The sequence below is a fragment of the Chelonia mydas genome, chromosome 6 (genome assembly GCF_015237465.2).
Source record: "Chelonia mydas isolate rCheMyd1 chromosome 6, rCheMyd1.pri.v2, whole genome shotgun sequence".
NCBI lineage: Eukaryota > Metazoa > Chordata > Testudines > Cheloniidae > Chelonia > Chelonia mydas.
This window is the reverse complement of record NC_051246.2, coordinates 27,378,728-27,404,045: the sequence shown is the minus strand read 5'-3', so window position 1 is coordinate 27,404,045 and position 25,318 is coordinate 27,378,728. Positions and strand designations below refer to the sequence as shown.

At 43.6% G+C, this 25,318-nt stretch overlaps 1 protein-coding gene across 8 annotated transcripts in view; it reads left to right on the top strand.

Annotated features, from left to right (window-relative positions):
- The window catches only part of MOB2 (MOB kinase activator 2), a 156,103-nt gene that overhangs the window by 37,290 nt on the left and 93,495 nt on the right, over window positions 1-25,318 (top strand). The window contains exon 2 of one of the 8 annotated variants that reach the window (XM_037899614.2): window positions 24,888-24,965. The exons of 6 other annotated variants lie outside the window; for them this stretch is intronic. In XM_037899614.2, the coding sequence (XP_037755542.1) occupies window positions 24,888-24,965 (78 nt within the window). Of the gene's footprint in view, window positions 1-14,147; window positions 14,198-24,887; window positions 24,966-25,318 lie in introns of those variants that run through there. One more of the 8 variants, XM_043548480.1, reaches the window with a different exon arrangement.

Here is a 25,318-nt window from a genome sequence, read left to right as displayed (position 1 = left end):
CACACACAGCATTCCACACTAATGGTTGCTTTGTCTCGGAGGAGATAAGCAGCAGGCTGTCAGAAACGGAGCTTTCAGCAGGCATTTCCGCATTCCTACGGGATTTAAGGGGATTATGGGACGTTTCCGGAGGCTGAGCAGAGCGCAGTAAAGCAACACCTTGTTCACACTGACGCCGCGGCGCTCCAGTGGGTGGGCAGCAAATGTTATTCCACTCGCTGAGGTGGAGTACCAGTAGCGCTGTAGCCAAGGAGTCAGAGCGCTCTACGTGCCTTGCCAATGTGGACAGGTAGTGAGCTAGTGTGCCCGGGGCTCCTTTATTGCTCTGTAACTCGCAAGTGTAGCCAAGTCCTAAGACTGCTAAATCCAGGCCTGAATCAGAGTAGTTGCTGCTCCTTATTCTTGCTCCGGAATCTTGTTAATCTCCGAACTGGTTCCATAACATTACTTTAAAAAATGTTACTTGTGTCTGCCAATCTTCCCATACCTGTGGCTGAAATACCTATACTCAGACACGTGGGTACGAATATATGGGTACACACAGACATGGACTACTGCATTAAGCAGCTGAGTTGTACGTGTTGGGTCTCACGTTACTTGTATGAGCTGGGAGGCTGTCACACAGCATTTTACAATATCCATTAAGTCACAATAAGGTAAACATTGCTGATATTGGTAATAATGTGAAAAGACCTTTTTCTTTGTACAAGCCACTGACGTGAACATGACTGCCAGTGTTCACCCAGTGTCAAGAGCTTACTTCAGTTTCCTGCTGGAAAGAGCCCCTTGACCAAAATCAATACATGTGCATCAGACAAGTTGTCCTATGCAGTTTGCACTTTGGCGCTGAGCATACAAGATCCTGTTTGAGTCACTTTCGCTATAATGGCTGGAGGAATGAATAGTTCCTAAGGACACTGTTCTAATGAATATTGTATTGCATTTGCCCATTTCAGCATTTCTATTTTAGGCTTTAGTTTATGTTGAAATACAGTTTGTTGTCACTGGATAAACACCAATATTGAATAACACTGAGCAGCTAAATACAGCACAGTGGCACCACTGCTGAAGGATACATCATGGGGAGCAACCAAAAAAGTGAATACCAGTCCCCTAATGTGTAACACTGGGGCTGCTGAATTACCACCACTGACTGAAAACACAGCGGGTGGCACATTTATAGAACCACGCAACAAAATCCAATCCTAAAATCAAAATTTATAATAATTGGGTGGACAAATGAGACAGTTACCTCAGTGCATAACCACAGATTGAGCACTGCTATTCAAAATACATAAATAATGCAAAAAACAGTCTGGCCTCACATACAATGGGATAGTGAAATAGCACATGGCTGCCCCACACAGAATGTTGTGAGGAGTGCAGGAGGTAACTACTGTAAAAGTGTATTCAAACACCATTTTTAAACCTTGCAGATGCTTAAAGTTAGTCTTAAAAGAAATAGAGATCTTATGGTTGGGATGGGGTGGGCAAATTTTGTGGCCCAAGGGCCACATCAGGGTTGCGAAACTCTGGAGGGCCTGGTAGGGAAGGCTGTGCCTCCCCAAACAGCCTGGTCCCCTATCCGCCCCCTCCCACTTGCCACCCCCTGACTGCCTCCCTCAGAACCCCCAACCCATCCAACCCCCCCTGTCCTCTGACCGCCCCCGCCCCCTTACTATGCCGCTCAGAGTGGCAGGACTGGAAGCCGTGACGCCTGGCCGGAGCCAGTCGCGTAGTGGCATAGCTGCGGGGGAGAGGGGATGGGGGGAGAGGGCCTGGGGGTAGCCTCCCTGGCCGGGAGCTTAAGGGCCAGGCAGGACGGTCCCACGGGCCATAGTTTGCCCACCCCTGGGTTAGGAGTTCATTGCAGGCAACGCTTACTTTTTCCCTACTTTTGTTCTCAACAGTTTTATACAGATTCAGGGCACAGGACTCTTTCTCTTGAAAAGGCTCGCTCAGGAATTGATTCCTTCCCCATAGACTATCAACTGGGATGACTGTGTGTGCAGCCATTTCTCTTGTGCCTGGATTTAAGATTTTAGTTGGAGCTATTTCTACACAAGTATGTGTAGTAAAATATGGGATTCTCTCTTGGAGTTTTTTTATACCAGTCCAGACACTTGGGTTATAGTTCCTTCCCAGCGCAGATGAAGACAGAACACAAAGCCTTCTGATTGCGTCGTAGTCGGTAAGGAGTTAGCAGTTTCTCTCAGTCTTATCATTGAAGCCTGAGAAGATCTCAAAGAGCAAACTAATCAGGTAGGAAAAATAGATCTCCTTTCTTAATAGCTACATAACGTGGTCAAACTCTAAATTGCTTGATGCCATACATACCATTGCTGTTTGGGTTCTTCATCTGTGTGCATTTCCCCCCTTAAATTCTTGTTGTCAATAAGACTGACTGACTGAAACTGTTTAGTTTCTCCAACAGAATAATAGGAGTAACCTTACAGAAGCTTGTGCTAGATAAATGGTTTAAACTGTACAAGGACCAATATATTATGACGCTATTTTGAACAGGTTTTATAACCTTCGAACAAAATCTGCTGCAGCGGAGAGGAGACCCTGGGGAAGATGTGAACCTTTTTTAACATAGAGCCACAGACATAGTAAGAGAAACTCCACATTGCATGCTTCCTGAGGTAGGGAGTAACCATTGGGATTTTGTCTAAAGATGACGAAAAAGTGTCAAATAGTTCAAAACATCATGGTTTAGAGGACAAGGATAGGCAAAGTGTCATTTATCTAGAGCCTTATGTTGCAGCGTGTAACTTACCTGACTCTTCTCCTCAATATAGAGCAGCTGTCTGTAGGGACTAAAAATTCCAGGATGTGTTGCTTCACAAATACCTGCAGGTCAAGTTAAAACATGCTGGGTTCCTAGTTATGGGCTGGTCATATTAGTGAGGGCAAATTAAATTGGTTCCTCCTTATGCTAAATAGGTGAAGTCAGTGCAATCCTAAGATGAACAATGCATGAGTGTGCTTAATTCAAAATGATCACTTTCTCCTAGTGGATTTGTGTTATCCTGTTCTACCATATTTTCATACCATAATTTTGAGGAATATTTTTTTTTTTTTGCCCCACTCCCTGTAATCAAGCTGCTTGCTTATATTGCCTTGTTTATAGCCCAGAGGTCTGAGCAAAGCTGCCATTTTCACTGCTTTCACTGTGTTCGTGGTTGAGGGGCTGGAAGAAGTGGATACAATATCCGGTCATCTTGAAGAAGCACGTCGCTTCTGTGGTCCACCGAGTCTTTGTCACTTACTGTTGCGTCTCATAGGAATTTTTGATCTGGTTTTTAATGAATATGCAATTGCTGAGGTTGATCTATCCTCGTGGGAATTCTGTAAATGGTGGATTTCGGAAACAACATAAATATACATAAAATCGAAGTGGCAGCGTGTAGCACTACTGTGTGCGGTGCAGTGACAACCAGCATAAATGGATTGCTTTGTCCACAGACTTCCTTGTCCACAGACTTCCTTGATGGCACATGCTCTTGCATGTGCAGGGGAGGTGGTGTAGCAGGCTGAATATTTCTCAGCTGGAGAAACCAAGCTTGTGGGTGCTGGAGTTAAAGGGTGATAAAAAGTATGGTGATGCTGCCAAGCAGAAAGACATGGTTACAGTGACAAAGCATGTGGTGATCCTCTAGGCCAGGGGTGGCCAACCTGAGCCTGAGAAGGAGTCAGAATTTACCAATGTACATTGCCAAAGAGCCACAGTAATACGTTAGCTCCCGCCCCCCAGCGCCTCCCGCCCGCTGGCAGCCCCACCAGTCAGCACCTGCCGCAGTCAGTTGTTTTGCACGCACAGGAGGCTCTGGGGGGGAGAGGGGGAAGAGTGAGGGCATGGTAGGCTCGGGGAAGGGGCAGGGGCCTTGGAGGAAGGGATGGAGTGGGGGCGGGGCCTGGGACAGAGCAGCGGTTGAGCAGTGAACGCCCGCCGGCACATTGGAAAGTTAGCAACTGTAGCTCCAGCCCCAGAGTTGGTGCCTATGCAAGGAGCCGCATATTAACCTCTGAAGAGCCGCAGATTGGCCACCCCTGCTCTAAGTTTACAGATACCTGTTCTGAAACTCTTGTGCGTATGAAGGGAAGAAAATGGATAGATTATGTCTAGCAGTTCTCTCTCATCCTCATTGTGCTGACATGGACGTTCTGCTATTATTTTCAGAGGACACACACATTTTATTTTATGCATGTATTTTATGAAGCTCCACTTGTATTCTTTTGTCTTTAAGAATTCTTTTTTAAAAATACTTTTTAGCTGAGATCCTGAATTCAGTATTGATGTAATTAAAGCAGTCCTGATAGTTTCAGAAATATGTAGCTGTAGATCAGTACTAAAACATTTTGCGTAAAATAAGTGTTTTGTGTTTGGGAATAACCATCAAGCAAAGTAATCCAAATAACCACTCTCACATGGTAACCAGGCGGGTTAAGGTTACATGTCCAAAATGGTAATACAGGCAGCACTGAAGGTACTAAGGTAAGGAGAGAACAAAAGGAATTCACACAATTATAAAGTATTGTTTTAATCAGGCTAGCTACTGTGTTGATACACTTACATGGACCTACAGTGAATGTGTCTTTGAAACTACATCATGTGCTATATATGCTATGTTGTACTCCTTTTATAGATAGAACAGAGAGTCCACTTTCACTGTGGCTTCATCACAAAGAATCATAGGTGAAGCTTACTTTGAAGGGAGATTCTCTACTACTGGGATGAAAGTTCTTCTCATCTATACATAGGTCTGCTTGTTGGAATCAGTAGTTTGGATCCTTATTTTCCTTCGCAACTAAGGCCTAAGGATGAATTTTGTATTTTCAAGATAAAAGCTTGCTTGGAAGATGCAGTGTTCTTTCCCCAGAGACCATATTCTTTTTAAAAGAAGAGATGCAATGAAAAAAGGTCCAGGTGTGCAGTTTTGAGTAGGATATATCTAACTTCTTATGTTTTCTATGTATTTTAGGGATTTATGCTGTCGTCCATCACCATAGTATCTGAGCACTTTCCATATAAAATCAATAGCAATGGTGAAGTTCCCAGTGGATTTAATGGAGTCTCTGGTACCGCCACTGTTTCAGGGTCAAAATTCTGCTTGGGTTAGGTTTTTTGTTTGGCCCTTTGGTTGCTGTGTGTGTCGGGGAGAGGGTTGGAGGGGTTTGGGAATAAAATAGGAGTTTTAAAATTGTGAGTACATGGATAGAGTTACAGCTCTTTAGTGTATTTTAAAATCTTCCCCAGTAAGATATGGAGAGGTCCATTCGTGTACCATACAAGCTGACCCATTATTTTCTGAAGCAGATGTCAGAATGTTCAGCTAGTGAAGTGTTCTAATTACCTTGAACATTCTAGGGTGTGGTTTTTACAATGAACTTGCAAAACCACAAAATATACTTCTTCGTAGAAAGGATAGGTGTCTTTCTTTCTGAGAAGTCTTGCATGAAATGAAATTTTCCTGGGGCCCAAGAGTTGGTATACCTCCCAAATAACGGAGGAACACTAAAGCGGTAGCAGCGTTATTTTTAGGGACCAATTCCATCAGGTGTTGAGCACTTTTGACTCCTATTGACACTAGTAGATGTTGAGGGTGCATAGCACCAGTGGTGAGCTGGAGCCGGTTCGCACGAACCGATTGTTAAATTTTGAAGCCGATTTAGAACCGGTTGTTAAAGGGGTGGGCAAACTCCGGCCCGCAGGCCACACGCAGCCCGCGGGACTGTCCTGTCCATCCTGCCTGAGCTCTCGGCTGGGGAAGCTCCCCTGAGAATTTTTACTCACCCGGTGGCCCTGCAGCACTTCGGTGGCGGGTCCTTCATTCGCTCCGCGCCGTCAGTGGCGGGTCCTTCAGTGCCGCCAAAGACCCGGAGCGAATGAAGGACCCGGTTCTTCAGCTTCGTGCAGCTCATCACTGCATAGCACTGCAGAGGATCAGGCCTTTATTTTCTCCACAACCAGCCACGGGCTCTTTTTCCACTGGTAGAACTCTTGTACAGTCATTGCTGAAGACTGAAACTAAGCAATGGATTCTAAATAGGTCTAATCACTCTAGCTAGCCTGACACAACCTGTTCTTTCGGGGAAGCTGACTTCATGTCTCACCATTCATGCAGCTGGAAAAGCAGGCAAATGGCTCCCTCTGCAGCCAGCTAGTTGCCAGTGCTTCTATGGAATCAGCTCAGTATGATGTGGTTTAGAGTGTTTTGGATGATTTCTAGGGAATGGAATCAGCCTGCAGCTGTGGAAACTTGCCGAAGTGCACAGAATGTTCTTCCTTTGAAATTGGAAGATTTTTTTTTTTGCTGGCTGCTGCTAGCTGGGGATCTTGGGCTTGAGGGATGAGATTCAGGCTTCTCAAGTTCCAGGCCAGCAGAAGCCAAATATACTTCCAAAGTGACATGCTTAGCTCTGTTTGGAAAATGTTGTGCTTACATCTCTCTTACGAATTGAAAGACCTCATGTTCAACAAACCCAAGCCTTGCACTCCCTAACGTCCCCAGCAGATAGATCATTCTGCAAATGTCATTTTGTGCTGGTGAGAATGAAACGTTCTACTTTCCAGCACTGTAGGGTTGTTCAGCACTTCAGGTATCCAACATTTCAGACTATTATGAGCACTTAAAAACTAAAACTTATGTTTTTAGGTTTCTCGTGTGTGATAAAAATGATCAGTGACTAATCACAAACAATCCCTAACTACTGATTGTCATAGAGCACCCTCTTATCAATTTAAGAGACTCCTACAGTCATATATTGTATCTTCAAACAATAGTGGTGTAGTGTTGCAATACTAAGACTAATCCAGGTGAGTTGAGAACAATTCAGTCATAACTCCTGAATTTACTTATTTTTGTGAGTTCAAATTAGATTCCATATCAAACTGTTAAATAACTATTCCCCCAGCACTCAGATTTTGAATGAATGCTAAAGACTGCTTCCACCTGCTCTTGTGGTAGGGCATGGGTGTCCCACCCACCCCCCTTGTGGCCTGTCATGGCCCTGCAGGCACATTGCACTCCACACCTGTTGGATCTTTTCAGACAACTACCCAGAACAAATTAGTTTAACCTCCCGTTGTGGAATCTGGTTTATTCACTCATTCTACTGAGGGGAACTCAATTACTGAGCTGCTCAAGTTCATGCCTACTCTGGGTCCATGTAAGAGTCCTGGTCTGTCTCCTCTCCTGTTCAGGAAATCCCAGCCATCCTCTCAGAGCTGGGTTTTACTTTAGGTAATCCCTCTGTCCCTCTCCTCAAGACAGGAACATCTTAGCTCTCTTCCTTGGAGCTGGAGTTCTACTTTAGAGCAGCTGTAGAGTCTCGTGCAGCTTTTTCTAGATGGCCCTTTTCCTTACCAGCCCTTCTCCACTCAGGCAGATCTTCCTCTGCTGCTGTCTTCTCCTTGATCACTCAGGGCCGTGCAGTGTCTATAGGTATCTGCTCTGTCTGCTGAAGGAGGTGGCAACATTTATGCTGTCTCCTTCTCCCAGCCCATACCTGATTAGCAAGGTGAGAGGGGAGCCCAGCCCCACCTTCTCTGAAAGACTCCAGGTGTATCAGAGCATCTCAAGTCTTAAAGGGTCATGCTGCATGATAGGGAGGACTGACCAGTAGGCAGTACTACCCTTAGGAGCCAGGCTACCATGTCACATCTCCCTACTATAAGATACTTCTGTGGTTGTTAAAACTCTATCTCTGAGGTGAGAGGAAATGAATAACTTGCAGCTTTTTGAAGAATTCTGTGCATTTCGGTAAATTTTTTCTGCTGTGAGTTTTGTTAAGGGAATCTGTGAATATCTCCTTTATAGGAAGATACTGTAGCAGAACACTGAACCAAGGTCTCCTGCTTGGATGTAGGAAGAAGTCAAGTAACTGGATCTGGTTTGTTTTAACAATAAATGTCAATGAGGTTATTGCTTAGCACCTTCATAGTGCCTTTATATCTTGAAAGTACTTTTTTATGAACATTTACAGACTTTGCTTCATTTCCTCATAAAAACTGGGGAGACACTATGCGACTTTCCAAAGTCGCATTAGGAGTTATCCTAGAAAGTTCACTGCTTGGATACCATGGTAATAGGTGCCCTAAAATACCTGAAAGTGAGGTAAGGACTTACATGAAGAAACCTCTTTATAATGCAACTGAAGTATGATAAAACCTATAAAAATTAATTGAATTCCATTCTGTTCAAGAGATTAAAGTTGCCCCAGGGAGCTTACACGGTTGAAAGTTTTCTATGAGCATGGAAAATGCGGCCTTATATTTGCACTGGTAAGGTGTGTGTAAAATTGTTGAGAGCGTTTCAATTTTCAAGTGTTTCTGGTTTTCGAGAAATGTAGCTCTTATTACTGCTGAATAGCTGTACCCATTGTAAAAGCTCTTTATTGTTTTGCTAACTAAGTGGGAAGATAAGACCTCTAGTTCTGATATTGTTAAATGAAAGTGGCATCAATTTTATTTGTACCATAGAGTCAAGTTTTCACTATTATTCAAGACTTGAGCAGGGTATTTTCAGTTATGGAGAGCTTGCTAAAGATCACTTTCACTCGAGCTGCGTGTGTTTTGTGACATTTGTGTGTAAGAGAAAGCATGTGAAGTATTCACTTTCCCAACAATGCCTAATGACTACAGAGGTAGTAGGAAGACTCTAATTTCATTGTGAAACTCTTTATTTTATAAAATACATGTATTTGAACAGTTTATAAATCTTTTAAATAAGGATGTTGGTCAAAGCTGGGTAGTGACCTTTGATCAAGTACTTAAATGGGCTCTTTGCAGATTTATTTTTTTTAAGAATGGATAACAAATTGACCTGTGCATAACTAATGCAAAGACCTGTTACTATTGGCACAAATAGCACCTGAAGAAGAGCTCTGTGTAGCTTGGAAACTTGTCTCTTTTACCAACTGAAGTTGATCCAATAAAATATTTGTTACACCCTGACACTGCAATATTCACCACTCTAATGTAATTAGGATATGTCTTATACAAAGTATGCCCTGTGGGGTGTCGTTCTAGAAGTCTTGATCGGCTAGACAGTAATATCTTGTTGGATTGTATGTGATATTGTTGTATGTGAAGTTATGAAGTTTGGCTATGTATGTGTTGCTGAAACATGTCCTGAGGTTGAAAACACCCACAAGCAGCCCTTCAGGTAGGACAGTGAAAAGGCCAAAAAATGTTAATGGCTTATTGCGGAAATGCACACAAGGATTACTCCAGGAACTGTGTACAATAGAAAGCTCTCAGAGGTTTCAATTGGAACTGTTTGACCCAGGTCACGGCACAATAGCATTCCAGCACGTGGGGAGAAGATATACAAGGGGGGAAGATATAAAAGGGGGGAAATGACATCCTGGGGGTACCTCACTTTCCCTACAACAACACACCTGGAAACACCTGAGGAACAAAGACTGAACGGTGGGAAGGGGAGGTGATGGTCCCAGGCTAGAAGGATCGGTGATGGTCCCAGGCTAGAAGGATCTTTAGCTTGTGTATGAAAACATGGGAAAGCTAAGGCAACTTGTGCCTTAAGAATCTGCCAGACTTTATCACTCAGGGTGAGAATTTGCTAATTTATATACTACCTATCTAATGTGTTAAGCTCAGTTTGCAGTTTTTGTTCATTTACTAAGGTAATCTGCTTTGTTCCATTTTCTATCCCTTATTATAACTTAAAATTTACCCTTTGTAGTTAATAAACTTATTGTTTCAAAACCCAATTTGTGCAATTCAGATCTGGGGGGAAGGGAGGGAAAAGCTGTGAATATCTCCCTCTACATTGGGGGGGGGGGGGCGATTTTTATGAGTTTGCACAGTACAGATCTCTCTCTACAGTGCAAGACAATATATCCTTGGGCCTGCACGCTAAGGGACGTGGGCACCTGAGTGCTGGGACAAGTCCCTTCAAACTGAGTCTTCCCAGAGCTGATCTCAGTGTCTGTGTCTTTCTGCAGCTGGGTGTGGCCATGCCTGCGTGTGTGTGCTAGAGGAGGCTTAAGAGCCTGGCTCAGCAAGGCAGGTTAAAGAGGGCCCAGGCTGGCAGTACAGGCGGGCTCAGTGGTGTGTCAGTACACCAGGTGGCAGCTTAATGCGGGGGGGGGGAACCCGTCACAGTATTACCTCACCCACCTTCTTTCAAATATCTGGGGAAAAACACTGCAAATAGCTGCCAGTGCAGGCAAGGTTGATTTCCAGTTTCTATCCTAGCTCATTTTAGTTTCCCATAACTTCCTTTTGGGAAATTCCTCTTGGAGTGCAAATTTTCATTGCTTGCTATACTACCAAAGGTTGACGTTTTTCTTTGTTGTTTGTTGCTTAATTCTGGTGGTTTGAATTATGATCTTGCTATGGGAGGGAGCGGAAAACACTTCTCCCCCAATTTCTGATAAGCTTTTGGTCTTGCATAATTCAATCTGAACTACTGGAATTTCTTGACTTTTGAGTACATGGTCTCTCAACCTTGATACTGTATTAACTTTAGTTCATGGCATTTAAAGACGCATCAGTTTTTAAAAAAAATCACACTTTTACAAGAAATTTTTCACATATTTATGTAAGTAATAGCTAACATTACTATAACTGAAAGATTAGGGGGGCGGGGAAAAGCTTGTTATTTTGTTTACCTTCTGCATTTGACAGTGCTTCCTGTATAGACTGTTCCCCTGTTTGGGATGGTCTTTAACAAAGCAACACAAAGAGAAAATTAAAATTGATAACTAGGCAGATGTGGGTGGCAAAACTACAAAACATTAGTAATGAGGATTCTGGCACAGGTAGATTATCTGAAACTACATTAATCTCAAAACAAAATTGATAAGAATCTCAAATGGATGGTGGTGCTTTAATACATTGTTCCTTTAGGTATGTCATTCATTGCTGTCCAAAAGAACTGCTGAAGGCTCAGTCACACTGACCCTAGATGACTTATATCTGACCCTTTTGGGTTTGTGGGCACACCTGTTCTTTGTGCTTCCTTTGTCTGTATCCACCTGTTTCCACATCATATACTTAGATTGTCATAGTTGGGGCAGGAACCGTCATTTTATGCCTAGCACGATGGGACACTGATCTTTGAGGCATCTAGGTGCTACTGCGCTATAAAGTTCTAAGTAAAAACTTTTGATGCAGTTACTGCAGTACGTAAGTTTGTAGCTTTCCTACCCCCTAAGCTTCAGTATTCCCACAGGAAAAGAGAGCCGCTAAAATTTACTAAATTTACAAGGGATTACAGCAAAAAGGGGAAGTGCTATACACACTTAATTTTTCTACACTGAAGAGGGTGTAGCTGTCAGTTTTTAGTTTTTACATGAATACTTTGTTCACTAGAGGGCAGCACTGGCCCAATTGTCTTTCAGATATGGAGAAATGCAATAGTTATAAGTAGAGCCCTGTGAAATGTTTTGTTTTAATAACTTTTTGGGGGGGAATTCATTTTACATTTTATCTTCGTTGTTCAGGGTGTTGGTGATAGAGAGGTCAGTTCCTGCCCCCAGGAGGGTGGACTGCCTTGGAGGTTGGGGGGATATGTTGCAGAGCGAGCCTGCCCCACACTCTATCCTACAGCAACACCTTGTGTCCTGTGAGGCCGGGCCTGGCTCCCTGCTTTGGGTTTTGTTCCCGACTCATGGGGTTGCAGCGTTACTCAGATTTGGCCTGGCTGCCCCTCTGTGATGACAGAGGTGGCTGGGCCAAATTTGAGTGGCATTGTGACCCTGTGTGCCAGGTCATAATGCCTGGAGTGGGGAATTGGGTCCAGCCCCACAGCATAGTCACAGCTGCAGAGTGAGTTACTCTTTTTTATTTAGTTTTATATGTTTGCATTTGTGAAAAACACAGGGTTCTACCTATAAGCAGTGTGTATAGAAGAAAGCCTGTTGCTGGCCATTCTTAAGTTAACACACATTCTAGCAAGAACAGAACATAATTTTATGCATGTTTTCCTTTCAATGTGATTTTAAGATTTTGTTTTAATAAGTTGCCTAGGGAGGGGTTGTGAAGGCTGTCAGAATTCTCAGGTAAGGTTGGGGTTGATCTAGTACAGTGGTTCTCAAATTAGGGGCACTGCTTTTTCGGGAAAGCCCCTGGCAGGCCGGGCCGGTTTGTTTACCTGCCGCGTCCGCAGGTTCGGCCGATCGCAGCTCCCACTGGCCACGGTGGGAAGCGGCGCGGGCCGAGGGATGTGCTGGCCGCCCTTCCCCGCAGCCCCCATTGGCCTGGAGCGGCGAACCGCGGCCAGTGGGAGCCGCGATCGGCTGAACCTGCGGACGCGGCAGGTAAACAAACCGGCCCGGCCCGCCAAGGGCTTTCCCTGAACAAGCAGCGCCCCTAGTTTGAGAACCACTGGTCTAATATTACAAGACAAAGAGATTTCATTAGCTATTTTTGTGCCCTTCTTAGGCCTTTAAAGTTAGGGCTGCCATATTTTCAGGCAGCTGTGCAGAGGCAATTTGCAAATGTCTGTGGTTCCCCATCCTTTCACCTCTGGATAGAGTGGGTATTGAGCCCAGTAGCTACCTGCTTAATGCTGTGCAGCCGCTTCTGGAAGCAATGTGCTTGCTACGCACTAGGTCCAGGAAGCATGAGTATAATCACAGCTGCTTGGCGCTAGAGTAAACACAAATATTGACTCCAGGAGCATAATGTACTTGTTGCTATGGGTGAGCAGGTTCTAATGCTGACTCTAGTGAATATGCCATTGAAACAGCAGACAGACATTTGGGCACCTGGTAGATTGCATGAAGAAATTTCCCTGATTGTTTACAGCAGGGGTGGGCAAACTTTTTGGCCTGAGGGCCACATCGGGGTTGCGAAACTGTATGGAGGGCCAGGTAGGGAAGGCTGTGCCTCCCCAAACAGCCTGGCCCCCACCCCCTTCCACTTCCTGCCCCTTGACTGCCCCCCTCAGAACTCCTGACTCATCTAACCCCCCCGGCTCCTTGTCCCTTGACCGCCCCCTCCCAGGACCCCCCGCCCCTAACTGCTCCTGGGTACCCAACCCCCTATTCAACCCCCCCTGCCCCCTGACTGCCCCCCGGGAGCTCCTGCCCCTTATCCAAACCCCTCCCTCCCCAGCCTCCTTACCATGCCGCTCAGAGCAGCAGGATTGGCAGCTGCGTGGTCCGACCAGAGCCAGCCACGCCACCACGCTGCCCATCAGGAGCTCGCAGCCCCGCCGCCCAGAGCACTGGTGGCACAGCGAGCTGAGGCTGCTGGGAGGGGCCGGGAGCTCAAGGGCCGGATGTGGCCCACGGGCCATGGTTTGCCCACCTCTGGTTTACAGTAAGTAAGCTGTGCCTGGAATCTTTTTTCAGATTCTTTTTTGCCATTAGTGCCTTACAGATCTTCTTCAAGCAAAGATCTTCCTAAATTGAACAACAAGCTGAGAGAGAGGGATGGGAATTCCCTGAAATCTCATAAAAGAAAAGCAGGCTTGGAGCACTTTAGCACTTTCTAAATGTAAGGGAATGGGGTTTAGAAAACTGTCAGAAGGATACAGTAAATATTTTGAACTTCAATAGTGTATCAATCCCTTGGGACCCATCACCTAACGTGAGGTTTTGGAAAAGTGTAAAAAAGACCATTTATCTGTTCTAGGTACTCTATTGCCACCTTAGCCTTGAGCATTGTGGAGAACTGTTTTATCTCTTTGCCAACTATTGAGAGACTTTGAATGCTTTTCAGGAGGGAAGAAGACAAAGGTACGCAGAGGAGTTTGCTAAATATTCTTTCTGATGGGAGCAGTGTGCTTTCTTGGAACAGGCTGTCCTGAAATATGAGCCTGTAATTTTAGTACCCATTAGGAAACTTACTGATAACAACTCTCTGATAGAGAAAAGAGAGGCAAGCTGCACCTTCCCTTTTCTTGAGCAGCTCTCTTGTATGGAAGAACTCAGGGCAGGTATCTTTTACTGGAAGATAATCCTTCTCCCAGTTCCCCCCTCCTGCTAGAAGTTCTGTCTTGCTGAAACCTGGAGAAGTGATCTTTCAAGGCCTATTCAATTTACGAGATCTCGAGGATCTACAGACTCCTGCACCTCCCATATCCTTTTCCTTGAGGCTTTAGCACCACAGAGTCTGAAATATTATCCTGATCTTTTTTCCACCTCCATCATATTGGAAAATCCCTGCTGTTAAATTTGTTGGAATGGAATTCATCATCTGCTCATCCTGCTGGGGTTGGTAAGAGGATTCTTTATATTCACTCGCTACTGCAGACAAGTATGGGCATGTATTGATACTCCCTAGGCAGGCGAAAACTGGGAAGGGAGTTAGCTCAGAACTGCCTGGTGGTGGTGTAGCTGTAGAAGGGAAAGAACAGTCAGCATAATGCTTAGCCAGTGTTTTTCCTGCCTCAGACTAGCTTTTTCTTGTGGCAATAAGTGCTAGTGGCGTTATCGTAACCAACAATTTTGCCATTTGTGTGAGATAGTAGTTTCCATCTCTTAAATGCTCTGATATAAGAGACCCTCAGTCAACAAGACCCACTTCCTCACTTCTGTGCCATCCACTGATGAGGTCCTAGGTGGCAGCTAACATTCCTTTGTCAAAAAAGAGAATTAAATAGCATATCCTTTGGCATCTGTCTTGTCACTTACTAACTGGCTGGAGGAGTCCGAGGACTGGTCTATGCTTAAAATTTAGATCAACGTAGTGATGTCCTAAGAGCAGCCATACTGGGTGAGACCAAAGGTCCATCTAGCCCAGTATCCTGTCTTCTGACAGTGGCCAATACCAGGTGCTTCAGAGGGAATAAATAGAACAGGTAATCATCAAGTGATCCATCCCCTGTTGGCCATTCCTAGCTTTTGGCAAACAGAGGCTAGGGACACCATCCCTGCTCATCCATTTTTGAACCCTGTTATAGTCTTGGCCTTCACAACATACTCTGGCAAAGATTTCCACAGGTTGACTGTGTGTTGGGTGAAGAAATACTTCCTTTTGTTTGTTTTAAACCTGCTGCCTATTAATTTAATTGGGTGATCCCTAGTTCTTGTGTTATGAGAAGGAGTAAATAACATTTCCCTATTTACTTTCTTCACACCAGTCATGATTTTATAGACCTCTAGCATATCTCCCCTTAGTCGTCTCTTTTCCAAGCTGAAAAGTCCAGTTGTCTTATTCTCTCCTCATATGGAAGCTGTTCTGTACCCCCTTATTATTTTTGTTGCCCTTTTCTGAACCTTTTCCAATTCCAATATATCTTTTTTGACATGGGCGACCACATCTGCATGCAGTATTCAAGATGTGGGCATACCATGGATTTATGGAGAGACAATATGATATTTTCTGTCTTACTATCTGTCTCTTTCTTAATGATTCCCAAAATTCTGTTCGCTTTTTTTGACTTCTGTTGCACATTGAGTGGATGTTTTCAGAGAACTATCCATAGTGACTCCAAGATCTTTCTTGAGTTGTCACAGCTAATTTAGACCCCATCATTTTATATGTATAGTTGGGATTAAATTTTCCAATGTGCATTACTTTGCATTTATCAGCGTCATTCCAGGGTATAAAAAAATCGCTCCCCTGAGTGCTGTAGCTATGATGACCTAACCCCTGTGTAGACGTGGCTGGATCACAATACTCCCATTGACCTAGCTACCACTTCTTGGGGAGGTGGATTACCTACTCTGACAGAAAACCCCCATCCATCACTGTAGGGAACATCTGCACTCCAGCGCTACAGAGGTGTAGCTACAGCGCCCTAGCTGTGCCACTGTAGCTTCTGTAGTGTAGACAAGCCCTCAGCTGAACCAGGCATGCGGGGCTGTTCCCCGCCTGGACTATATGCATTGTGACCATAGCATTGGTCAGATAAGGTATTAGTGAGCAAGAGATGGGAAGTTAGTCACAATTCCTCATTTGGCAGTACAGAACTCTTGTCACTAGGCCACCAAACTGGACACTGTAAGAACTTGGATGAGAACTTCTGACTAGAAATGTTTGTCACCTGCTCCACCCTCACTAACACGAAGGTGAATACTTGACACAGTTCAATTGTTCTTTGGCTCCCAGTGTTGTTGGACAAGGGATATGTGGTGTTAATGTTAAGGAACTTATGAATTTGGAGTGCATTTTTGTTTTCTGATGACACTTCTGGGTTATATTTGGCAGCAGATAGTGTGATTTAGGATATTTGTATGTAACTTTCCCATTCCTGTGTAATTGGACTCCGTTTCCCCTGTAAGTCTTACCTACTTACATGAGATTCAAGAAAATAAGTATATTCACTACAAAGGCAGCAAGGCTGCATGTAAAGACTGTAGGAAAAAACAGTACATTGTTTATTATAAGATTTACTAATTCTTTAGATCTTGTTGAGAGGGGAAGCGGGAGGTAGTTCACATAAGCACATGGCTAGTGGGAGGAGTACAAGGTGGCTGTGTTAAAACACTGGAACAGAGTGTATATGGCTGACTAACTGCAATGGCCCAAAGGTACTTTCTGGATTTACCTATGTTCTTATGTAGCACTCTTCAGCAGATATCAAAGCACTTTACAAAGGAGACAAGCATCATTATCCCCATATTACGGATGAGGAAACTGAGTCACAGAGGTGAAGTGATGTGCCTCGGTCACCCAGCAAGGCGGTGTCCAAGTCGGTCACTGATGTTTCCTTTTGATCCTTGGCAGAGCCAGAGAAGGAGCCCTTCTTTCTTTAAACTAATTTTTGACAGTGCCATCGTTATCTCGATATGTTTCATCACAGGACTGTTATTAAAGAATAAAATTTTTCTGCCCTCACCTCTGTTCTTTAGATTTTCCAAATTCACCAGATGTTGTAACATCAGTTTATTGCTGTCCGAGTAGAAATATCTGTCAGTATGAAGGGTGCGGCAAGCGATTTCATTTGGATAGTTTTTATAGAGTTCTGCCCTGTGTAATGCAATGTTGGTTGCAGGACACAGATATAATCTATCGGGAATAGAATGTTAACTAGCAAATATGGAGCAGTATCAGGCAGGTGGTGATGTTATGAACTAGAAGTATGGTCGTCTTTGCCAGCTTCTATGGTAGATGTGGCTGAAAGTGGGCGAAAAATTTTACTTCTCTCCCACTGATCTCTGCCATCTTCAGTGTCCAATTTTCAAACACTCCTGTTCTCCTAGTTTTAGCAAAGCTGATGGGCCACTCCTTTCAAAATGCTGATGACCTGTTACCTTCCACACTTTTAAATGAAAGTGGCTTTTCTGGTTGCTATAACCTCAGGTAAAAAGAGTGAGGGAGTTGAGTGGTAGTATCAGAACCACCATATACAGTCTTCTGTAGAGAGAGAGTTTACCTTCATCCTCACTTGAAGTTTCTTACTAAACGGGTTTTCACATTAACCAATCAGTCTTTCTACGGACCTTCTTCCCAAAGCTTCATTTGCATAAAGATAAGGAAAAGCGCCACACCGCAGATGTGAGATGAGCCAAAGCCTTTTACCCGGATCAAATTAAACCATTCGTCAGTGCAACTGTTCATTGCAGTAGCAGACAGACAGGCTATCCAGTGCCCACCCAAAGGATCTCTTTTTGGATATCTAATTGTATTCGCTTGTGCTACCAGTTGGCTAATGTGATGCTCCCAAACAGAGAATTTGCTTATTCAACTGGGTCTGAGTCAAGTTCTGCAGCCTCTCTGGCTCTCATGCACATCTTGGACATTTGTAAGGTGGCAACTTGGTTATCGTTCCATACGGTTGTCTCTTGCTACGCTATCTATCAGCAGTCTAGAGATTATGCCAAATTTGGACAAATAGGTCTCCATTCCCTGTTCGAGTAGACTCTGAGCCCACTTCCAGTTTAAAGTTCTTGAATCACAGTTGAATGGACATGTGCAATCACTTGAAGAATAGATGGCTATTCGCCTTTTTTCTGTAACGGTGGTTCTTTGAAATGTGTTGTACATGTCAGTTCTCCAGCCCTCCCTCCTCTTTATATTCGGTAAGAAGGAACTGAAAGGGATCAGAGTGGTTCTGCCCTTTATACCTGGACGCAGTAACCTGAGGGAGCAGAGGGTGCTCGGGTTGCCCCGATGGGTACTGCTGATGGAAGAATATCTGACATTGGTGCACTGGGTATGCCCACATCTACAGCGAAATGGACATGTGCAACACATCTTGAAGAACTGTTACAGAAACATGGAAGTAACCATTTCTTGTTTTACCTTCTTTCCCTTTGTGGCTTTACACCACATATTCTTTCCCATAATAGACACCTGCTTTGGTGTATTTTTTTCTTTTCTCCCCCTCCTCAAAATGTCTGATGGAATTAGTTTTTTTTTAAATGGTACCTCTTCCCTCTTCTCACCATTCATTCTCACATAGGTGTTGGAATTTTTTTCCAGACACCTAATGGCTAGAGACTAAACCTATTAGCCAAAGGCTGATATGAAATTGTACGGGTGGGGTGGAGAAGGGAGAACATCCAGGTCACAAGCTAAATTCCTCGTCATGCTGTATGTACTCAGTTGGATTCCTACCAGGTTGCTCTCTATGAACCCTGCCTGGGGACTCCAACTTTCATATTACTGTAGTTTCTTGTTAGTAGGTAACTGATAAATTTAAAGCCCCACTCCCTATGGCTGAAGGTGATCCTTCCAGGTCATGGTGGGGAAGTTCATTGTGTCTGCCTGTGCGCTAATGACTCTGCAGCTAGAGCACTTCATTCGCTAGGATTGTCAATCTGGCTCACTTCGCCTATGCTTCATTAACTATCTTCTTCAACTGAGGTTGGTATTGTGATAACTGGTTTTAATCTGCTCGTAACTTACTTTTCATATACTGGTATGAGGGAACTATAATTCTTGGGCCAGATCCTCTGCTGATGTAAATAAATGCAGCTCAGTAACAATCATCCACAGGGTATGGAGATGTAACTGTGGACTGAAATCATCCATGGTGGGGCTACACCTTCAAACAGTTGAAGAAATAATGGCAACAAGGAGGAAAAACAGGAACCTCAAAGTGATTTACCAAGGACAGGGAGTATAATGTGGACACTTCTTAGAAGGCAGTGATGTCCTCATTGAGGAAGTTGTTTCTGTAATACCTTTTGCGGGGGGAGGGGTGTTTGAATATGACTTTTGAAGCTAGTATTGCCCTTACAATCAAAATGATCATGGGCTACAGCTGAAAGAGGAGGTACTCGAGAACCAATTCATCTCTGGCTCACCAAATGGATCAGAGAGAGAAGACTGCTTTCTAGAAATATAAGGTGATGTTTCATTCGCTATAATTAAAAGTAAGGGATGCCTATCTCAGTGAGCCTTGCAAAATGTGAGAATCAACATGTTGTGCATATTCAATTTCTTTTATGTTTAATCTGGTTTTGTGTCCGATTTCTTAATGAAATCTTGTTTTTAATTATACCACACGGTCTGGGAATTTCATGCCAACCATTCCATAGAGGGAAAAGGAGACAAAATGAAGGGAGAGTCTCTAAAGTGTGCCCCACTGACGGTTTTTGGTCCAAATAACACACAAGGGAATCTCTTCTCCTAAGATGTCTATTGCAGTGCTGTTGTCCGATACAGGAAATGCCTAAGGACTACAGATGGCAACAGAGTTCAAGTAGCAAAAGGTGACAACTATCAACATTTTAAAATCTTTTTAAAGTCTATTTTGTAGCTCTTCAGGGCCACCCTTTTAAATACTCTGGATGTCATTCCTCCCCCCTGTGCAGCGAATGCTAACTGAGCTCCAGAGTTCACTCAAAGCTTTGTTTGTTGAAATGTGAACTGAATTCCTTTAACAAGTGAGAACAAGACTCATAACACTGCAATACATGCATTTCCTTTTGTATAGTGTCTTCTGTTAATTTATATGAGGAAATAGCACTTAACCCCATCATCTTCTCCTCAACAGAGAGAGATGAAGAGCCCCATCTTGGACTTGAAATATTGCGTGTACTTGTTCTATCACTTCCTTTGAAATGCATAATTTTTCTTACTCTGCTTAAAATTGAGAAATTTTTCCTTCTCGGACAGGCTCTAGCCCAAACTCGTCTTTCTTTTCAAGGGCTTTTTCTGGGATGCTACAATTTCATTCTTTGTATTGTGCCTGCATGCCAAAAATGAGGATTTTCCTGCCCAAGGACTACATTGAGATCATCTTTTGTTGCTCCACATTCTGAATGGAGAGCAGGCACTGGTCTAACACGCTTGTGTTGGAGCAGATAATGTTAGACTTTATAGCATTCAGAGCTGGTAGCTTTAAATAATTTGCATTAAAACCAGCATGGATTCTTGGAAACGGGGTCTCACAGCAGTGAATAATATGCACCTGGTGATGTCCTATCCTTTAACCTGAATGGAGCCAAAAAGATCCTAAATAAAGCAATGTCCAGTGCTGCTTCTGGATTCACCCTAATTCTTCAGTGTGATTTACTAACCAGCATTCAGGAGTAGTTATATAAATTTTGCCCTTCCAATTATCCCAGTAATCATAAAGTATTTTTTTAAAATTTACGGGACCGCTTTGTAAATCAAAGCCATGCTGTCAGCTTTAAACTTCTAATCCCCCAGTGGCAAGAGGGAGGTAAATGGAGTGGCTCCTCTGCTTTCAAATGGTTTCTTTGCACTCAAGAACCTGACGGTAGATCGGTATTCGTTTCAGTTTACTAGATAAGGCTTAGGCCATGTCTACACTACCACTTTTGCTGTATATCTTATGTCACTCGGGTGTGGGGGAAAAAAACACCCCCAAGTGACGTAAGTTACACCGATGAAAGCACTGGTGTGGACAGCTGTGTTGGCAGGGGAGAGCTTCTCCCGCCAGCATAGCTACCACCACTCGTGGTGATGGTTTTATTATGTCAATGGGAGAGCTCTCCTGGCGTAGAGCGGCTACACAAGCGATCTTATAGTGGTACAGCTGCATCGGAACAGCTGTGTCGCTGTAAGCTAGTTAGTGTAGATATGGCCTTACTCAGTAGGGTGAGACCTTTAGTACTGTTATGAGTCTGCAGGGAGAGTAGTGGTGGTCTGCCTACTTGATCACCTCCTGGAGATTGTTCCTCCAAGTCAGGGTTAAGTTCATTAGCAAGGCATCCTGGGGAAGCTTGCACTATGGCTGCACCCATTGTGTGAATAAGCAGAGAAGTCCAGTTTACAGGGCTGTCATTCCAACCCCTTTCGCAAGTTGTACAATTTAAACAAGCAGACCATAGCATATTTGGTAGGTTTTTGTAATTTGAACATACTCAAATGGGTTAGCAGATTGAAGGGAGAAACACAAACTAATTTCTAGATTAGAGCAGTTCAATAAAAGCATTTTTTATTCACAATTACTAGCTTGTTTTGGTTGGGTGCATAACAATATAAACAAATGCACTTGAGGAACGCCTCCAAGAATTTTCCTGTTTCCCTCCCTCCCCCCCACCCCCCATGAACTAGACTTGCTATGGGAAGGAGTAGGAATTGGACTTGCTTGGTTGCTCCTGCTGGGCCAGAAGCTCAATTTCTTCGTTGCTGGCTTGACCACTTCTTTGCCGACTCAGGCTATTCTCTCTGCTCCTGTCTACCGTTGCAGGTACAGCCTCGGCAGGGAGTCTCCTGAGCTGGCAGGAAACACGTCCCATTTCTGGTCTTGTGTCCAGCCAACCGGGAAGAGGTCACTGAAGGAAGTAGCAAAGGCAGAACTGGAGAGCTGAGCATTGGAGCTGTCCTGCCCACCAGCAAACTCTATAAGGCCCCATGGGAGGTTGTAATCTGTAAAAACCTGCCTTTAAGCCCCATTGCATTTTAACAATTAAATATCAAGTAAGGACCAGATAGTAAAATGCTAAATATAATGAGATGGGATGGGAAGGGCATACTGATAGATATTAGTGTATTGACTTGTGTGACAATAGCCTGCTAATGTTGCGCCTGAATAGTAGCTGCACTGCCTTGTCATTAATGGGTTGCAGTTAACTCCAAAGTTGGCATACTTTTGATTATCACTCCACCTGGATATTGTTTGACTTTCAGACAGAAGAAAATGTGTGAAACACTGTTCAATATTTAAATATATTAGAGTAGCACCAATGAAACATTTGAATTTTTGATTGTGAAGTACAAGACACAAGTATAAGACTGTGCTTCACTCACCAGAGAACTTGTCCCAATAGGCTGGTCCTAAAGTACAGTCTGATTGTTCAGGGACAACCCTCATAACACCACCTTGAGTGGTGGTAGACCATTTGGATAGGCTTAAAGTGATTAGAATGTAACAATATATGGATTTGAGTGTCCCCGTAGGAATGCTCCTTTTCTAACAGTTGTTCTCTGTAAAACATGAATAACTTGCTGGAACCATGATTTAAGGCAGTCCTCTCTTTATTTGGGAAGTCAGAGTTGGTCTGGTTTTTAGAGCTGGGGTGGTGACTTGACTAACCTGTCTTTCCTGGATATAGTTGCTAATTTGGCCATTCTCAAAGCAGTGTGCTTTGCATGTATTGTGATACTGTTGTATTGGGGCTGTGAGGTTGATGGATAGTTTGTACATGAAGAGCAAAATGACACAATTAACGAATGTGACTTGGCTGGGGATTGCCCACTTGATAACAGAGATGTGTGGTTTAACTCCTGAATGGTGAGTTAAGCACCAGCAAAGGTACATAGATGCCTGCTTGATGAATGGTGGCAAAATGGTAGCCATGATTAGTTCTCCAAAATGTTCCTGAAATAGTATGTGACTTTGAATGACGATCTACAGGAAGTGCATGAAACTGGAACGCCAAACTTCAGCATAATACTTAGCTGTTAAATAACAGAAGAGAATATTTGTAATGTTACAAATGTAGTGCTAAAATGTGCTAGGTGTTTTCCAAAGGAGAACATGATCCCAATCCCAAACACTGTAGCATTTCTGTTAATCTTCCCAAGATGTCCCAGTCGGATGCAAAATACTAGCATGTTTTCTCCTGCCTTTGTTGCCACACCTTTGAAATGGTGGAATGAAACCTATATAAGGTCACTCCATGATGCCTTGGATGGTGAAATAGCTTCTCTCTGTCTTCGGGTGTTGCCATCTGGTGCAATTGTCCCAAGCTAGAGATGAAGGTGATGGTTATCTGGGATGGTCAGATTAAAATTTGCTCACTAGAGTAATAGTTATCTGTAGTTCATAAAAATTTTTTTTTCCCCAGGAGTGGTCTCTTGCAGAGGATGGAGACCAAAAGCAAAGGCAGTTCACTAAATCTGGAATCAAGAACTAATGATTGTCGAAGCAGGGTTTTGCTTTCGAAAGAACATGCTGTGTTTGCTGTGAAGAAGCAGAAGCTCTGGATGCCTCACACTGGTTTCTGAGCTCCTTTGCTTTGTTACTGGATTTTGCTAGAGAATCAGATCAGATATCTACAGGGCTTTGTAGAGAGTTGATCATACAAAGTGTGGCCCTGGAAAGCAGAGGCTATTAAAAGGTTTAAAACATTGATGGAAGACAAAGAGGGTATTGAGGAAAGTTTTAGAGAGAAATTGAGAGAGGGCTTTTGCAGTACAACAGAGCCGAGTCTGTGTGATATTCAGCCTGCCTCTCACTGTTCCAACAGCCTGTTGAGAAGCAGGCCAAGAAAAGACTCTCCAAGATCTTGTTCCCCTCAGCTGAAGGTTGCCATCTGGACAGAGGATGCTAAAGGATTCCTGGAACATATAGAAAGGAATCTTGAGGGCTGAAAATAAATGCACTGTGTCCAGTGGAGACAGGAAGTGTCTGAGACATGGAAGGATAGAGGCGGGGAGCTGCTTAGCATTACTGTACTTTCGGTCAGTATAGCAGTAAGGATGAGAGGCAGATGAGGAAAACCACTGTGCTGCACTAACAAGCACACAGCCTTCCTTTTCAGGCCTAAATAGAATCCATTTAGTGCTTGTGCATGCAGGTTTTTTAAGTCATGGAACTATTTTACCTACCTTGTCGTTTTCCTATATAGAAACACCTCCTTTGTCTGCCCAAAATAAACAAAGCTTTTTAAAGCTCTTATTTTTGCATTAAAACAAAAAGTTTGACTGGGTTTATATGTCTAGAAGAGGCATCAGGCCTGACTTGCTGGAACGTGGCCTGATGCTTTCATATGTAGCAGAATGGGTGCTGCGTTCTCTGTTCTAACGTATTCATATTCTCTCCTCCGCGCCTCCCCCCCCCCCCCCCCATAGTAAGGCTAATGAACAAAGGTCTATTATTGTACTAAGGGATAGTAAATGGGGGTTTAACATTAGTGAAGAACAATACTCTTCCTCCTTGACTTGTGAGAATGGTGCTTAAAGGGTGTGGTTTATATGTATAATGCACTGGAGCAAAATTTTCACCTAATCTTTTCAAACCTCTTTCCACCTGCAATGAAATGTTGTAATGGATATTTTTTCATTTCCACACAGCCTTATATTAATTAAGGGGAATCTACTAGAATCTGGTAAATGTTTGTTTTGTGTATTGTGGGTTTTTTTTCTTGGAGGTAGAAGTTGAAATGAGGTAAGATTATTCCTCTCTCAAGATATTGCAATGCGTATGTCTCTGTGTCGCCAGATGTCATTTCTAGTGGGTGCTATGACTAATATTAACTGATTCTGTGTCAGTGCCCTCTGATCCAACTGGCAGACCGAAGTGATTCAGCAGACCTAAACCGTGTGGCTTTGTTTATACCTAGTAATCTGTAGAAGAGGACATAGTTGTAGGAGAGGAAAGTGGGGGTACAGAAAGAGAACCTTTCTGTATACTGTCAAGAACTGCTGCATTAATTTGTTTTTTGTCACACCTGAAACCGCTGTATTCTTATGTAGCTAAAAGCTCAAATTGAATCAACAAAAATCCTTTACGCTTGTGAACTCCTAATTGTCAAATGATCTACAGTTCTGAGTCTTTAAACCATATAAATATTGCATACCTGTTGTCTTCTTCCAACAGAGCTGGGGGCAGGGGGGAGCCTTTTATGCACTGTGCACCTTACAACATTTGCCACAGTCACTTACAGGCTGCTGAAAGGTTTGCCTTTTGTTTTCTCTTCCCTGTAATGCCTGTATATAACTGTCACAGACCTGTTTATCAGGAAGGGCTATCAATATTTCAGTGGCTTTGTACACAGCCAGTGTTGGAGCTGTAATTAAAATAAGTTGAGGATTAACTCTGCTCAGTAGTAAACTGCTCTCCGGTTAGAGTGCGTTTTGGAGTCCAGAGGAAAGAGGTGTGACTGGACAGTATTGCAAAGCAAAGCTTGGTACTGAAGGGGTGTGTGTGTGTGCTTAAAACACCATGTTTTCCTCTTTAACTAGACAGTCTTAAAATTGCTGCATTCACTGGGTATGCGGACCTCCCAGCCCAGGTTGATAGTCTTGGGC